The sequence below is a fragment of the Tetrao urogallus genome, assembly GCF_951394365.1.
Source record: "Tetrao urogallus genome assembly, chromosome: 1".
NCBI classification, from domain to species: domain Eukaryota; kingdom Metazoa; phylum Chordata; class Aves; order Galliformes; family Phasianidae; genus Tetrao; species Tetrao urogallus.
The window spans coordinates 180,943,116-180,961,223 of NC_136813.1; the positions used below are offsets into that span (position 1 = coordinate 180,943,116).

Genomic DNA, 18,108 nt, shown 5'->3' on the forward strand with positions numbered 1-18,108 from the left:
TTTTTATTGTAGAAGGAATTACCATGGAAAAAAGCAATCTGGGACTGGCACATTGATTTGCAGAAGTTCCTAAGAGAGCACACGAGCAGTGGGGCAGAACTGGAGACACTGAGGTCCCCTGTGCAGGGGTGGGGCATCCTGGGGGTTTCAGATGGACTCTGAGGAAGAAGAAGAAACGTCCTGGTCAGCAAACCCGAGTAAACCTTTGCATGTACAAACTAGTATTTGTTCAGTCTTCATGAACACCCATCAGAAATCTTCAAACATGCTGTAAGTCCATACATGGTGACCCAGCAAGATGTTTTAATTTGTAGGTTTCTCAGATTCATCCCCTACTCTCCATGGCAGCCCTCCGAAAGCCTACTCAGTTTTAGGAGCCTGGCACCTTTTTACACTGTTGTGCATCATCTCATACGAGAGCAAAGAGGACTCATGTCTGCTGGCGATGTCACTCTCTGTGGAGTGCTTCTACTACTGTGCAGTGAGCTCACAGAAGTTGGTTTATTCGGCTTACTGAAGTGAGAGGTGATAGGAAACTTGATAGCTTATGTGCCTTCACAGGGACATTTCCTCTGCCTTGACTTGAATCTAATACCTAAATTGGTGGAACAGAGTCCAACAAAGAGAAGGGAAATACAATTGTACGAAAAATGAAAATATTTTATTTGGGTCAAGTGGTTTTAAAAATGCCATTACATCATGCTGAATAAAGAGCAATGGATTTTCTGGCACTGGAAATCTTCAAGACCTTGTAAAATGAGGTTATGCCTTGGCTGAAAGGTTTGAGCTGCAAAAAACTTCTCTGGTGGAGCCCTATGATCCATGGCATCAGACACTGAGATGATGCCAGAAGCACCTTTGGGCTTAAAAGCTGGTAAAGTAGACTCATGGTTTTACTAGGATCATACAGTAGTGTTTACTGTAAAGGGAGCTTAATACCTAACTTAATAAAGTTGTGGGCTAGTTGATATGATCACATGTAGAAGTAGTGACTCTGAGATGTGGAGGGACCAACCTCCCTAAGAAAAGCAAGGGGCAGGGATAGGAGCCCAATACTTTCCTCCCAGTGACCAGACTGTTCCTCAGCTGTAGAATGATCCCTCTTGACGAAGAAAATCCTATGGTCTCATTTCTACTTCTTATTATACAACAGATTCTTGTTGACAACCACTCTAAGCAATCTCTCTGTGACCTTCTTACAGGGAGCTGGGAGGAATATTTGACTCATAAGTGATGAATTTTAGACTTCTAGTGAAGGATTTGGAATAATAAAAAAATATCTGCTTATTGTATAATATTCTGGCTTATCCTAATGCTTTGCTGCTAATACAAATTAAAACCTTTTTTAAAATTAACCACCAAGTCTGATTTTTTAAGTCTTATTTTGATTGAAAAAATCATTTTGTGGGTCAAAACTGAAGTGGAGATACCATTCCTAACATCTTAACTGCATTCACGTTGACACTGAGTTCAGGCCCCATATTTTACAGTATTGCCATATATATTGGATATGGCTCGCTCTGAAAAACAAGAAATCTGACAGTTTACAAGTAAGTGAAAGCAGTGCAATTCTGACAAGATTTTTTTCCACAAGTGAAGAGTGCTGGGAAGAAAAAAGACATTAGCACCCAATTTCTTTCTATTCCCATTTGTTCACCCCCATTTCAGTCTCCTCACTTCCCATGTGTTATTACACCTGCGTATTGTGACCTTTGGGCACAGACTCACATGTGCCTGGTTTGCAGAGTGCCTGAAGCTGTGACAGAGGTGGCTTTTTGCCCAGTAGTCCCATTCATAGGTCAGGCTCATTGAGCTCATTGATGGGGGTGCTCAGCTGCCCCAAGTTCCTCAGCCGTCCTGTGGAGATGTACCCCAGCCCAAATAGTATTTTGTAGCTCTGCTGCCTTTATCTCATCTCATCAACAAAAGATGCTCTTTAACCAAAACTGAGACTGTTTTTGGTGCATGAATGCAGTAACGCAATCACTGAGGGCATCCATCACATTAACTCCTCTTCAGTTGTCCTGCACACACTGGCTCAGTGGGCTGAAAAAAACGAATGAGAGCACTTGATGGTTCTGGTGACCAGGTCCCATGTAAGGAGCAGAGGTTTGACATCCTGATGCATGTCCCATGCAGTCCTGCAGATCAGGGAGCATGGAGGTGATGGGCAGTGGAATGCAACCTGCACCCAAACTGCTGCCTGGGAGCACCCTCCTCCTGCACCACCCTATCACTGGGACTGCCTACTTATTCTCTGGTTTTCCGTAAATCTGTGGGCATTTTAAATGGCTTTGATGCAATCATAGTTTATATTTTGCTTGGATTGTATTTGCACCTGCAGCCTGGAAAGTATTGTGGTCAACACTTGGCAAACAAAGTTCATTCTTGCAGTGTGTCTGTGGGCTCACAAGCTGCAGTGGTGTCTCCTAGATAAAAGTGTTGGATGTTGGATCTCCATGCACAGCTACACTGACATTTAACCATGTGCACTGTATATTTTAGATAAGTTTTAAATGCAGAAGTGATAAGAGCAAATCCTCAAAACCAACAGTATTGGGTGTTTCCAGGTCTTTGCAAGTTTGGTGATCATTTGATAAAACAGAAGGAATATCTTTTATGGACTTCCTTAGGGTTTACTGCTTTCCTTTGCAAAGCAAACGGTTAAATTTGACCTGCTCTGTTAGCCATGTGTACCTTGGCCTTATTCAGGTTAGAAGAGAAAAGCAGAGACATAAATCAGGTTGTAAAATGGACTGAGGGTTTCTTTTGTGGCCACTGACATTTAAAAAATTCTTCAGATAAAGACTACCCACGATAAATATTTGCAAGTTAATGAAAGCCTTGGAAACTTCAGTAACACGTGTAAATATCCAACATTTCTTCACAGAAATCCAGATCAGCAAACATACAGTAGGAAACAATAACCATGAATGTTTGTTGAAGGAGATGCCTCTTCATATAAAACACGTTTATTTAATGTACACTGAAAATCAGATTTCCAAAGCAAGATTGAACATTAGAATTGTAAATAACGAGAGTCAAGTTGAATTTCCTTAAATATATTTAGGTAAGCTCCTCATGCATTGTTAATAAGGCACATTGGTTCAGTGGATCAGACACAGAAAGAAGGATATTCCTGTGCTTGTGCTGCACCCAAAATAATTCATTAAAAGAAAATACACCAACGTTAGGAATATATAAAAACAAGACTTGTAATGACTGTTGTATATTTGTCTTCAGAAATTTTTATTTTTCTGCATAATAGATACTCAGAATAATCCCAAGCTCACAATCCCTCACAGAATCTTGTTTTCTAAGCATGGGTGTAGTTTATTTGCTGTAGGAAATTTAAATCTTTAATTTCATATAAATAAATAAAATGCGCAAGGTGTGGAAGCATAAAGGCTTCCTACACTTTTAAAGTATTCACACTTAAATTGTGTTATTAATCCAAACAATAGAAAGCTGTTAATCCTAGTTGCCTAAGGTTTTTTTAATCTCATTCTTTATTTAATGACTATAAGATCAATAATAAATTTAAGGGCTTAGACACACCTACTCGATAACGTCAACACTGTTGGTAAAGAAATGCCTTTTTGAAAAAGAAAACCCTTTTAATATTCTCTTTTATATTCATACCTCATTAAAGTTAATAAGCAATGAAGAAATGCAAGTTTAAGACCACTTGAATGAAACTCACTATGAGAGAATAAAATGTGCAGTTAAATATTCTATTTTCAGACAAAATCATGAGATGTCAGTTTACAGAAGATGCATATTGTGCCAGCACCCGGGAAAACAGCGCAGCCAAATAGCTGCTATTGTTCATACCATAGAAAAATGAAAATCTCGTAATAACATAGGCATGGAAGTTGACTGTAATTTCACATTTAGGCCTTTGTTTAGAAATGGCTTGGGCTCTACTTAAGAGCAAAGTTCATGCAAGTGGCGAGGCAAGGCTGCATTATTACATAGCTATGACCAGCAGTGTGCACAAAAAAGGAATTCATCCCAAGGGGTTACGTGGCATGGCCAAGTCCAAAGCTCCAGGCTCCTCTGGTAAGTCACTGTGGCAGTGCCTGCATAAATAGGAGAAAATGAGGAGACTTCATGAACAGAAGACTTTGTTTTGAAAGAAGGGACAAGATCAATTAGCTACTAATTACTTCTAATGCTTTGTCCAGCGTTCATGAGGCGGATGCACTGAGGCCCAACTTCACTGAAGCTTCAACACTTCTGACAGAAGAGAAGGATTCGGGTTTTGGTTTTGGCACTGTTGGATTCATCCTCCCACTTGAGTTCCCTGATACAGGGACCCTTGGGGTGATTGGGGAAGAACTTCCCAGCCTGTTTTGATGGTTTAATCCAAGAATCGTGGAACCATGGAATCGGTTTAGTTTGAAGGGGCCATTAAAGATCAACTGATTCAACCCCCCTGCAATGATCAGGGACACCTACAGCTACAGCAGGTGCTCAGAGCCCTGCCCAGCCTGATCTTGAATTCTCCAAGGACAGGGCATCCACAACCTCTCTGGGCAACCTGTTCCAGTGCCTCATCACTCTTACTGTAAAATGCTTCTTCCTTACATCCAATCTAAATCTGCCCTCTTCTGATTTGAAACCATTTCTCCTTGTCCTGTCACAACCAATCCGACTGAAGACTGTGGTCCCTTCTTTCTTACAGTCTCCCTATAGATACTGAAAGGCCACTCTCAGGTCTCCCCAGAGACTTTTCTTCTCCAGGCTGAACAACTCCAGCTCCCAACTGTCCTTGTAGGGGAAGTGTTCCATCTCTTGGATCAGTGGTTCACAATTTTTCCTGCCTGTACTTGAGACAAGAGGAGTGGGATGAGACACAGAGCCAGTGGCTCAATCTGGCTGCATGCATTTGCTGAACACGTCGCATTTCCCATGTCCAGAGGAGTCACTGCTGCACAGCCAGGCTCAGCCCTGTGCTCCATAAGGTCGGGAACAAGCGCTGTGGGGCCAGCTGGCCCAAGGGAACCACTGCCTCCAGTAACACAACAGTACTTCTTCAAAGAAAAGTGCTTGTGAACAGACCATCAACTGTATCAGCTACAAGGCTTTCTTCTGCACATCCATCACATCATGCTCCTTCAGCAATCAGTATTCCTTTCTTCAGCAAAACCTTCCAAGCAGCAAAAAGAGCAGGTCAGCTCTCTGAGTCTGCCCAATGGCCAGGAGGAGAGGCACACAGCAAGACAGCTGCTTGCTTGGATGAGTGGAAAGGAAAAGCATTTGGTGGAAAGCTCTCACTTTGAAAATTCCACCTGACCATCTTTATTAGCATTAAAAAAAAACCAAAAACAACGATGCCTCAACTTGCTGTTCTTAAATGTTACATGCTGTACCACAGTGAACAAGTGCCACTTGCAGCCTAGTGGTCTCTGCCATTCTAAGCCAATCATGAAAAAACCTTGGGCAGTCATAGAAAGTTGTTTTTAAAAGCTGGAGTGTTGCATCAGAACTTTCCACACAGCAGTGACGAGTGTTCTTCTATGTTCTCCCATGAAAACTTTTCCAGATACAGGGAGCTCTGATAGAACTCCTTATTGCTGAGTGTTGCTGAACTATTCCTGAGCCTACCCTGACCCTTGCAAAGGGACTGCTTGTGGCCCTGCTAATAAAGCAGCTTCTCTGCCGTTAGCTTTGCCATTCTGCTTTTGGGGTGCAAGCTCTCTCTCTGAATGAAGTGAGCTTAAGAAATTTAAGAAAATCGCTTTTCTTAAAGAGACTGTACTATTATGAACAATAATAATATTTTAATCTTGTGTCATTAGGAGAAGGATGAATGGGAAATATTGGCCAAAGGCATTGCATGAATGCCTTATCTTCAGTAGGCAGGTACCACACTGACCCAGTGCAGGGGACAGAATCCCCTGAGGGGATTTGCTGAAGGGCACAAGAGCTCCATGCAAGGGACATTTTGGAGGCGTTATGGGAGAACTGGGCTCATGGTGTTTCTTTTCCTTCCTTTCCTCTGGAGCACAGGGTTTGGGCACAGCCTTGGCTTACCTGAAAGTTTATTCAGCAAGGGTATCCCTGCTGTTGTAGGAACGTGTAATTGTAATGTTGCAGTTCTTGCAATGCTCCTCATCCCCATGTTTTGTTGATGGGCACCACTATTCTAGATGAAAATGAACCTGAAACTTACAGGGCAGTTTTCGTAAGCACTCTTTGATGACGAGGGTTCAGAAAGGCAGGGATCATGGCTGGTCTATGTATCAGTCACACTGCTGCCGGTGGCTGGAGGACCCAGATAGCCCTTTGTGTCCTGTCCCCTTCAGTATTAGCATTCCAGGGTCTCTCCACAGACTGGGCACAGGCTGTGACCTTCAAAGAAGAGGTGAGATGTCTGCAGGAACAGTAAAAACAAAGGAGAAAGGACAGAGAGAGAAAGGTGCTAAGGTACAGAAGTGGAGGAGGGAGGTGATTAAGGCAGAACATGAGGCTTCCAAGCAGAGACCTTGCCTTGCCCACATTGCTTTGCTGAGTTTCCCCTTTGCTTGTAAGCGACAAACACAGCTTTTAGTGCCCAGCTGCACTGACAATACTGTCTACTAAACCATTGGAAACAAAGAAAAAAAGCCTACAATTCATCACCACAGGGCATATCCAAACCCCAACAACTTCAGTGAGATTTCCAGAGAAATCCCCTGGCTGATTAGATACTCCCGTGCTCCCAAACTTACTTAGAGAGTTATCTCTTGGAGGAAAAATAAATGAAGGCATTGCTGGCAGCTGGGGAGCACTCTGGCAGTGGTGGGAGGCAATCGCCCCTTCCCCTGCCACTTGCTTCATTATGAAATAATGGGGCTGGCTGTGCCGGCAGACCCTGAGCTCTGTGGATGGCAAGTGGGCACTTAGTGGGAGAGGTGGGGGGGTGGGAATGCATGGGGCAAACATTCCCCCAGGGCAGTTCTGGAGGGAGCCTGAACAGCTTATGCCTGTTTGAGATTCTGGCGTGAGCAAATTATGTTAGTCCATCACTTCTACTAGCACTAAAATTTATGAAGGAGGCACAAATGTTAAAAAAAATATATATCCAAAACAAACAAATGCCCGAAGCTGAAAAATAAATAAAGGAGCTAAAAGGGAAAAGTCGGAGCCAGACTGACGAGCAGCTCTGTTTCCAAGGCAGTGGCCCGGGACAGCCGCCAGCTGGAGCTGGATGCCCCCTGCACCGCCGTGCCTCTGCGTCTTCACGGGGAGTCTTGTCCCCGTGCTTCCCCCATCCAGGACAATGCGGAACACGGCCTCGCTCCGTCCCCACCAAAGACTGAGAAGGAAAACTGCAGCGAAGTTCTGACGGTGGTGTTGAGCTCAGCTTGGTGCACAGCCAGTGGCAGAGACAGCTCGGACAGATGGTGAGGATGTCCCCAGGGCCCCACGCGGGCTCCCATCAGCGGCGTGGAGATGGGCCAGCCCGGCAGGCTGCGCCAATGAAGGGCAGCTGCCATGTGGCTCGCGCCTCTGCGGAGGGAACCTTTCCCTCTGGCACTAACATGGATCCAGGAGGGAGCCCCTGGCCCGTGCCAGTTCTGCACTTGACAAAATGCTGGCAGGTACGCTCTGCTTTCCGCTTGCATCATGTCACTGGTGCTTGCCCGCACTGTCCTGGACACCAGTTGGCATCCAGCAGCAGTGTGGCACATACCTTACAGATCGGTAGGTCTGCTCCTGTCTCCTCATACTGTGGTCCCTCTGCTAGCCCTGCTCAATTAAAAATGTACATTTGTATGAATTATTCCTCTTGCCAGCATTTCGTGTCCAGCTGCTCATTCCCCCTGCAGTTCGCCCTGTGTTCGCTCCTCTTCCTGAGGTGTGGGGCCTGGGCACACCTCCCTGGGGGCTGAACTGCTCTCCTGGGAACCTGCCCTCCCTGTGGGCCCTCACACTGCCCCTCCTGACCTGAAGAACTCTGTGTATGTGTGGGAAGAACATCTAAGGACAAACCAACTGGGCGCACATCTATCAGGGACAGGGCTGGGGCAGGGAGAGGGACAGAGGCAGAGAGAGGGGCAGGGACTAGGGAGGAGGGCTAGGGGCAAAAGGAAGAGAGCTGGGGTGTGTGCACAGGGACTGGGCTGTAGGACGGGGACTGAGGATGCGGGACAGGGATAGAGGCAGAGAGACACAGATTGGAGAAGCGGGACGGGGGCACAGGGACTCAGGTGCCGGGACGGCAACTGGGGCAGGATCGGCGGCAGGAGCAGAGCAGGGACCCGGGAGCAGCGCCAGGGGCCGGAGCGGGGACCCGGAGGCAGGGACGGGCGACAGACAAAGGGCAGCGACTGCGCTGGGTCAGCAGCCCGCGGCTCCGCAGAGGCATCACCGCACCCCGGCGCGCAGAGCGAGGAGCGGGAGGAGCGGGCGGCGGCGGCGGAGGAGGAGAAAGAGGTGGAGGAGGAGGAGGGACCTTCCCCTCCCTCCCACCCCGACACTGGGGGAAATAAATTATTCCCAACCCTCGCACTCCCGGCTCCGAGCCCCGCACCCCGGCAGCGGTAGACGGGGACGGCGGAGCCGCTCGGGGCAGCGCAACCTTCTGCGGGCGCGGAAGGGCCGCGGTCGCCCTTACCTCGCTCCGCTCCTCTCCGCGCCGCTCCGCGCTCCCCGAACTTCCGCGGGCTCGGCGGGGGGCAGCGCCCGCCCCGTCCCGCCCCGTCCGTCCCGCCCTGCGTCCCGTCCCGTCCCGTCGCGTCTCGTCCCGTCCCGCGGGGAGCGGAGAGGAGCGGAGCGGCGCGGCGGCCCCGCCGTGCCCTGGATGCCCCAGCGGCGCCGGCGGCAGCAGCATGGAGCGGCGGCGGGGCGTCCCCGGGGGCTGGCCCTGCCTTCTGGCCGCGCTGGGAGCCCTGCTGGCGGCGGGACGTGCGGCCACCCCCCGAGCCCGCTTCTCGCCCTTCTTCTTCCTCTGCACCCACCACGGCGAGCTGGAGGGGGACGGCGAGCAGGGCGAGGTGCTCATCGCCCTCCACATCGCCGGCAACCCCGCCGCCTACGTGCCCGGCCAGGAGTACCACGGTAAGTGGCGGCCGCGCGTTGAAAGCTTGCGAGCATCCCCCGGGGGACACCCGCGGCGTCCGCAGCTCCCTCCGGTCTGCGTAGCCGGCGGCGGATCCCGACGCTCCGAAGTTGGTGCCCGTCCGTCCCCGCTTCGGGAGCCGGAGAACGCGTCCCGCTGGGGTGCGCGGTGCCGCCCGCGGTGCCCGGAGTTGGCCGCGCCCGGGGGATGCGGGAGCCGCGCTCACAGGTGGCGGCGGGGGGGAGGGGGAGAGAAGGTCGGGCGGGTAACGCCGCGACAGCCGCTCTCTGTGGGCACCCCGAGGTGAGGAGAAACGACAGAGCCCCACCGCCGCCTCTTCGTAAGGCAAACTTTCGGGTGAGGAACGTTTCTAATTCATGGCCGCTTCAAGGTGTACTGGCGGATCCTTCTCCCCTCTTTGCGTCCGCTCGAGGTTTTGCGACGCTACGTAATAAGCGCTGATTTGTAATAAACAATAAAAAGCCAGAAAAAAAAAAAGTAAATATTTATTGAAAGCGTCCTGCTCAGAGTAAGACACCTTGGGCGGTCCCTGGCTATGGATGGAGTCGAACTGCTGCCTTTGATGCGTTCCGGCTTAGAATTTAAGTTTAAAGCAAATCAGAGAATCTCGGAGGGATGCGGATGTTCTGATGGATTTCGTTCCTATTGTAAGGACGGGAGAACGAACGTCGCACACCCCTCACCGGATTAGGAGCGCTGAAGTGTTTGTGTAGCCTTTAACAACGCAGTTCTTACAAAATCCATATGAAACTTTTTATAAAAGTGTCGCTATCTTTTTTTTAACGATTCCTGTACGTAAATTCCGTGACCGTCGCGCTCGGTTTCCCCTCAGAGCCCCGTATCCTCTCTCGGACCGATCGCACTGCATCCAACCCGCCCGCCCCCGACTCGAGAGCGAAAAAAAAACAAAACAGTCCCGAATTTCCCTTAGCTTTAAGCTCTGCATTTTTCATACCGCGGCTCAGAGGCTTAAGCGACAGAACCGCGCTGCGCCGGGAGACAAGCCGAAGCCCGGCGCGGGGGAACGGCCCCATCCTGGGCACACAGAGCTCGGGCTGAACTTGGCGCTAATGCTTTCGTGCATCACGATGTGTGGGTATACCCTGCCCTGAGCCCGCCCTGCTCACAGCCTGTCATGGGAGCTTGTTTTGTCATCCCGTGCATTGATGGAACACTTGGCTGTGCCAAAACAAAGGCAGAGGCAGTGCCCGCTGGCTCCGTGCGGCGCGGTGATGTACCCTTGAGCAAGCACACCTATTCCGGTAGATACTTTGAAACGTCTCGTCTGAATATCTCGAAACAATTATCGGTGTTAAAAGTAGCACCAATAAAATAAATGAAATTATAACCCGAAAAAACAATCCGGAGTAATCTGGGCTGTTTGTCATGCAGCTTAATGTTACTGGCAAATCCCACTCTGCACTGCTTCAGCATTTACTGTTCGAAACACCAGGCTTTAAAGGCAGACTTGTGAGGTGGAGTTGCGAACGCAGTACGGGAGCACAGGACAAAGGGAGATGTACAGATGCGCAATGGAAACCCACCTGTGCAGAGAGCACATTCCGAGCACAGAATCCAGCAGGGCTGTTCTGCACTGGCTGCTTCTTCCCTCGGTAACAGCAGAACCCACAAGCACCAAATTCAGAGATGAGTGAATTGGGTGAAACCTTATCTCAAGGGCTGGAAAAGAAGAAATACCAAACGCAAATCAGCTTACAGCGTTCTGTTAATGTGTTTGCACACAGAGCTGTGACACTGGCTCACATCTGTCTGCCCAGCGGTCCCTAGTGCTGCCCTGTGCCCATGAGAGGAAAGCTCCCCGTGGGGACATGTGGGCATCGGCTGAGAATGGAGCTTCTCCAAGCTGCTTCTCTGGCACGTTGGGTCCAGCACTTCACTTCCCTGTGACACTGAACCTCATAAGTAAAGTGAGGACAATGGTATTCCCTACTTTGCATTGGTAAATTGGATACTTTGGGATTTAGCACTTCACCCCTAACCCCTAAAACTGCTCCCAGTTTGGCCCTCTTCCCGCGCTCACTAAATATTTAAACACACACTGACTGAATGGGAACAGAACTATGCTGCACATAAATATGCTCTTTACATACAGGGCCGATTTGAAATTGGTAAACAGTTTTATTGCTTTCGACAGCCTTTTATACCTTGAATTGGCTTTTTTCCTCCAAATCTAATTAAGTGCTTGAGCTGGTGAAGCACTTATGCATTTGCTCAAATCCAAACTGACAAACTGTGCACTTGTTTAACTCAGGCACCTGCTCAGCTCCCTTCCAGCCAAGTGGTGTTGGTGTGCTCAGATCTGGGCTGCATCAGGGCTTGCTCATAGTTCTGAAGTGATCCCACTTTCTCCCTGGCTTCCCACTGCAATCTACAGAGCAGAATGCCATTCCTTTAAGAAAAAAAAAAAAAAAAAAAAAATTACGAGCCCAAAATCTTCCTGCAAGTTTCTTTTTTTGTGTGTGTGTTTCTTTTCAATCTGTGCTCAGTTTTGGTTACTCACACCAATTTGCCCTCGGTGCTGTGAGCGCATCCCACAGTTTGCAGGCAGATTTGTGCCTTGGAAATACACAAAGGAAACACGTGCAGAAGGATCAGCCTGACTGAACACTGAATCCTCACTGCCCTCCATCACAGAGAACTTAAAATAAACGTTCATATTGGTAGGGTTTAAAACAGTGCAAAGAGATCCTTCACACAGTATTTTTCCTTATCTCTCTCTCAAAAAGAAAGGTTTTGCTGTCACTGCAAACAGGGCAGAAAACAAGCTTTTTTTCTCAAGGCTTCTTATTTAGATCTTTTAGGAACAAGTTTGAACTCTTTTCCCATGATTGATGTCAACACTCATAATTCTAGCCTTAAAATAGTTTTCTTTAATGAGACTTCAGTTCCTATTTCACTCTCCATTGTTCCTTTTTTTTTTTTTTTTTCCAGAACTGATTAACCTTCAGTTCCCAAATGTTATCAGTTCCCATCAATGGCTGTTACTATTCTTGGACACACTGTATATTGTGTGGAACCACTGCTTTGATAGGTTGCAAAAAAAGAAAAGAAGTTTTCAACTATTTTAAGTGGTAATTACACACTCGTCCAGCACTGATAAGAAATTGTTTAAAGTGTAGCCAAGTGCACCTTTGTTACTTAGCCCTGTATTTAAGAAATACAGGTTGTGATTCAATGCCTGTTTTCATTGGGAGTATCGTCATTCCTGGTACCAGCTTGGTCTGGTGGGTATCTGCATGGTAAAATCTGACTGTTCAGACTAGGAAAAAATAAAAAGCATGTTTTGGAATCTGAGATGAGGGAGGGGGTGAGAGCAAATAACAGGAGAGTAAAAGTGATGCTGCTTGAGGAACAGAGAAATAGGATTGTCAGGAAGGTCCAGGCACTTTGTTATGGCATCTTCTCTATCAGTTATGCCACAGTGTACAAAGCTTTTCTGTCAGCCACTAGTAGTAAAATGTGTGGAGAATGTGATGTGCACTGGTAAGGGAAGAGCATGTTTTGGTGAAAGCTTTCCAGCATCATTCTGTGAATTATGTCAGTTCTTAGAAACTTCTGCTGGATATTACCTCAAAAACATTGGTCTCATCTGCTTACACCTTGCCATCATATTTGTAAGAATGGATACTTTCATTAATATTTTGTTCCAAATTACTGAGCTGTGTAGAAAGTTCTGTTCATAGGAGTACAGTTAACTCTTAAAGGATGCTTAAATTAAAACCCTGAGGCTAGCAATTGATAACAACAGCAAGGGAGTTATCAAGAATGGGACAGATGCTGGGTGTTCAAGTCCATTCTTTCCTACTGGGTCTTTAGCAAAATTCTGCAGTGGTGTAAAGGTTTCATAACCCATCAAATTTTTCTTCTGGGGCACTCAGAGAAAAACCTTCATCCCCCAGTGCCCAAAGAGTTCATCCCAGCTGCTTTCCATTCTGTTTAGGATCTTCTTGCACAAACCGGAGTTTGTAGAAGCAGGAATGACTTCTGAATAACGCGGTCTGTTCTCTACAGTCTGCAGTTTGAATATGTCAGATCTGAACCTTATTTATTTAAATCTTGACCTCAGACAATAGGTTCTATTTCCGAAGCTCTTGTCCAGTCCCAGAGTTAAAGTAACATGAACACGAAAGTTTTATAGAGTTCTGCTCTGAAGATCTCTTGACCACAAGTTGATGAGGAATGGTAACCTTGAAAGAAAAAGGGAGACAAAATTGAGGTATTTTCCTGGGGAAGATGTTAAATTTTAATGGGATCAGCTGCCATCATTCTCATTCCTGGGCCAGATAAGCAGCCAGCAGATGGCTCAACCATAGATACGGTCAGACATGGGATTTATAAATGGAGGTAATGGCCCACAAAGGCCTCCATGAATCCTTCTTGCAAATTCACAGGAGATGTAATCTCTGCTTAAACCCTTTCTGCCCCCATCGGGGGGCTGCTATCCCTGCAAAGGAGAGTTGATTGCCCCAAATAACAGCAATTGCAGTCAGCACAGTGTGCTGGCCTGACCCACATTTGCCAGGTGACATCTGACTGCAGGACAGAAATGGCATTGCTGGTGTTATTGGTCTGCATGGGGCAGACTGTGCATTAAAAATCGATCTGGAAATATTGCATGTACTTTCTTCAAGTTTGAAGGATGTGATTTTGAATACATACAGTTCATCTATGAAATGCATTGCTAAAATCTGTCCATGACAACAGCTTTTAAGTAGATTATTTTTAAAAGCTACTTTTTCTATAAATAACAAGTAGCTGTAATTTTATGTATGCATATGTACATTACATTACATCACACATTTATGTTACGTGTATATTTGTACATGTAGCAAGATATAAAACTTCAGGACCTAAGTGGACCAATAAACAGTGTGGAAGTAGATTACTGTGTTGTGATGACATGTAGCTCCTTTCTCTAATCTTTTTGCAATGACCATTTTACCCAAGCCGTGCTGGTTCATCAGGTAGAACAGAGTATGACTGTTGACCGTCAACATTTCTAATTTTCCTCACTGTTCTGTTGATCTGGATTTTTAAAGACCGCTGCCTGTGACATAATGTCACACTTCAATACAGCGCAATAATACAGTATGTGAACATGGACTAATGGAGGTATGATTTTCCATCTGATGACAGACCTGATGATACGACAGAGATGTGTTCTGGCACAAGCTTCATTAGCTTTTTGCCTCCTGCTCTACAGCTGTGGTTTGGATTTGTCATGAATCTTTGCTGCATAAAGAGGAAAGGAAACAGCACTGTCTTACCTCTGAGAACAAGCAACCTTTCCTAGTAGTCCTTGGTTTGAGAATTTCAATAGTCTGTGATGAAAGTTTCAGTCTTTTTAACATGCTTCCTTTCTTTGTGTTAACATTTCCTGCCTTTTCATCTGGCATAAAAAGTGCATAGAGTGCAAACGTGTTTCTGGAATATTTGTGTCATTCCCTTTTTTTTTTTTTTTTTCCCAAGTTGTGAGTGGCCACTGGGATAAACACAAACTCTTACAATGCAACTTTTAACATCCGTCAAGGCCCAAGAATAGATTGCTTGTGGAAGAGGCCTTGGGATGTTCTTTCCTGATTCCTTCTTGTCAAGCCTGCTGTCGTATCCATTCACCCTTCCCTGGAAAATGAAAGCCCAAGAGTGCATCACACCGTTAGTGCAATTTGAGCTATGCCAAATCAAAAGGTGATGGCATTCCATGGGCAGAAACCCCTCTGAGCCATCCCATAGGACAGAGGTCACAGTCCCGAGCTGCTGGAGTTCAGGGAGCATTTGGACAACACCCTCAGACGTAGGGTTTGAATTCTGGACGGTCCTGTGTGGAGCCAGGAGTTGGACTCTGATCCTTGTGTGTGCCTTCCAACTTGAGCTATTCTATGATTCTATGATTCTATGCATTAACATGGAAAACAAGAGGAGTCTGTAAAGGCTGTGTGGAGGAACTCATAAACTTCCAGTGGCTTACTGCAAAGCAGAGGCTGTTTTACCAAGGTCTTTGTAAAGTTTCTCTTGGCAGACTTTCCATCGTGGTGGGGACCAGGGAACAAAGCAGGCGGTTCCCACCTTCTGACTAGGCACTTTGATACTAATATTGGTTGTGGGATTTTCACAAGCATCATCTCAGGGCAAAAAATCAGTGGAGCTTTTCCAGCTCATGTCTGTTATCTGTGAGAGCCTGAAGTGACAGCAGGCATCAAATCCATCTCCACTCAGGTGCAAGCTTCACCCTTTACCTTCTATAAAAACAGAAATAAAAAAATTTCCACCCCTCTAGCCTTCTACATTGGCCTCCTTCATAATATGATGTGTACTGCAGGTTTCTCTGAACTGCACCATTGCTTTGGTGCCCCACACCTGTCCATTCATGCCCCAGGGTGACAAGTACCTCGGGGTTTACCTGGCAATGAGAAGTCTTATTAACAATTCCAGCCTTCCAGGTCTAGGGGAAGCTATTGCCATGCTCACTTCTTTTGCAGAAGCATTAGGATGCGCAAACATGAAGGAGATCTGCTCACCAGCTCTGACACATTATTCCTTGTAGCCACGCATCCTTCATTCCTCTCCAGTTCCCAGCCTCAGCTTGGGTTGGAAGAGATTTTTGTGGTGGTTGCCCACAGGCAGCAGATGTTGGATGCTCCCTGGAAATATGGGGAGACCTTGAACATTTGCATCATAGTGGAGGGGAAGGAAGGAAGAGGGGAAAAAGAATGCATAACACTCACTGTTCAGAAAGCTTAGAGAAACCTGGGATTATCTTTCCATAATTGAGAGAGACTTTCTGGCCTCAGCATTCAACATGTCTGGTACAATAATCATAAGTGAGTCACCAAGGACACAGTCAGCTGATGCAGGCTGAAAACCAGTTTTCTACGTATATTGGCCATACTACTGAAAAGGAATACTTCATGGCAGCACTGGGTTTGCTGTGTGTGTCCTGTCCCTGAGAGCTCTCTCTGTGTGATAAATGTGAGCAATGAGCAGGTGATCAGCCTTTTAACATCCGAAAACAGCAGCACAACCCTCTGTAGCCTCTCCCCGTGTCAGGCCCTGGGATGTGAGAAGTCATTCATCACGTCACTGGGCTTGGCAAGGTCTCTGCCATTTGGTTCCACTTTTCCCACTGCTCTCCAGGACAATACAATAGATAGGAAAGAACAAGAAATATAGATAATATTTATCTTTCTGACTAAACAAGTGGCAGTTTCCAGGCCAGAATAACCTTCCAGTGTTCCTATCTCACAGGGGAAATATGCTGCTAGAGAAAACAAGCCTCCTTCCAGAATTAGACACATTCATCTGGACAAAGGGTGAAATGATTTTCAATACCGTGAACTGCAGAAAGAAACCAGACAGCACCACTGACCCATACAAAGATCTAGGTCTTACAAAGCACTGCCCAGCAAGTGCTGCAGCAAGCAGGCTTCTCTGTGGGGTGTCAGGTCACAGAGTCATTACTATCAAGTTCTGTAAAAACACCTTTCTAGTATTTTTGAAAGAAAGGGTATCTGCTTAAATGCCAACGTTAGATATCTTTGTAGAGTGATAATTCTGTCTCTAGCCCCCAGAGATGGCAGCATGAAGAGCATTGTTCTGGATGGTATCAAGAACAAAACCTTCTGGCAAATATTTTTCTGTTTTCCAATTGCTACTGTTGATTTGCTCATTCCTGATAGCCCATCAGAAGGGTTTTTAGATGATAGTATTGTTCCCATAAGAAACAGGACTATATAATTTGTTCATCTAGAATTGCCATGTTTGTAATGAGTAAGAAATTCATTTATAATTGGTTTGTGAGGAGGACAAAAATGGACAATGTCTCTGAGTAGAAACTAGTGAAGAATGTGAAATACTTTGCAGTTTCAATGCAAATTTCTGATTTTCGCTTTGGAAAAGTATTTCAATTTTGAAACTGACTATGAAAAGGGAAAGAAAGAAGTTAACTGAATAATCAGAAAATGGAATGAGACCTTCCTGCTTGAACAATATTCTTTATCTAATTTTTCTGTGTTCACTGAAGATTTTCATATTGATCGAATTGATATTTTAATTTTTGGCGTCTGTTAAACCCCCCAGTACTTCTCCTTTCATGTTAGCTGATCTCTTTTTCTTTCTTTTTCTTTTCATTTTGGTCACTGAACCAAAAATTGAATAGTTTCACTTCTGACAAGTTGACCATTTAATTTCCGGCCACTGAACAGATTTGATTCAAACAAGTAACCCTCATGACTCCTCTCACATTTGTTCCCCAAATAAATAAGAGAATAATAATTAGCTCTTCAAGGCACCGAAGTGCAGCTGGTAGGAATACTGCCATTTCCAAGGTAACAAACTTGTTCTCTGTAATGATACCTGCAGTTGCTATGGGGCTTCTGATGTATACACTGACCACATTTTCCTTTACATTCAGCCACTATTCAGTTTTCTTCCTCAGCAGAAATCTTTTCTCCAGTCCAGTCCTTTGGTAAAAAAAGCCTTAGAAAAGATGTATCACTTTGCTCCTTCTGGATATCTGCATTTAGAGGACATTTCTGCTTACAAACTTGAAAACCTCTTACACTGCATCTACAGAATAAGAATCCATTTGACTAGATAAATAGACCTCCACATCTCTAAAATTACCTTTTTCTTTCTTCCCAAGGAATGATATTTACAGAGCTGCCCACCTTAAACGGGAAAACTGTTCAGAGCAGACATAGAAATTGGCAATGAGAATTGCAGGCTTATTTCATTAAGGGAAATAATCCTTAATGTTCTTCATTAGCCTATTTTTCCTGCAGCATATTGCTAATGTGGGGTGAAAATTACGTAATTGTACTGGGGCTGTGATGTTTGCAGAAACTGCCTCAGCCATAGGAGGTAAAAAATGTGGGCTTGGGCTGGTCCCTCTCCAGCCTCTGGCAGCCCCGATTGCTTCATTGAGCATCTGTGGACCTTCCCAGTCAAGGAGATGGAAGTTTTGTTTCATCAAGTGGCAGCAGATGTTAGCAAGCTTTCACGCCATTCATTACTGAGAG

General features: G+C 46.0%; 1 protein-coding gene across 1 annotated transcript in view; it reads left to right on the forward strand.

Moving 5' to 3' along the window:
* Positions 1–8,819: 8,819 nt before the first annotated feature.
* Positions 8,820–18,108, forward strand: part of RELN (reelin) — a gene marked incomplete at both ends in the record, with an annotated part of 268,207 nt that continues 258,918 nt past the window's right edge. The window contains one exon of the mRNA XM_079534561.1: positions 8,820–9,048. Coding sequence (XP_079390687.1) covers positions 8,820–9,048 — 229 coding nt within the window. The remainder of the gene's footprint in view (positions 9,049–18,108) is intronic.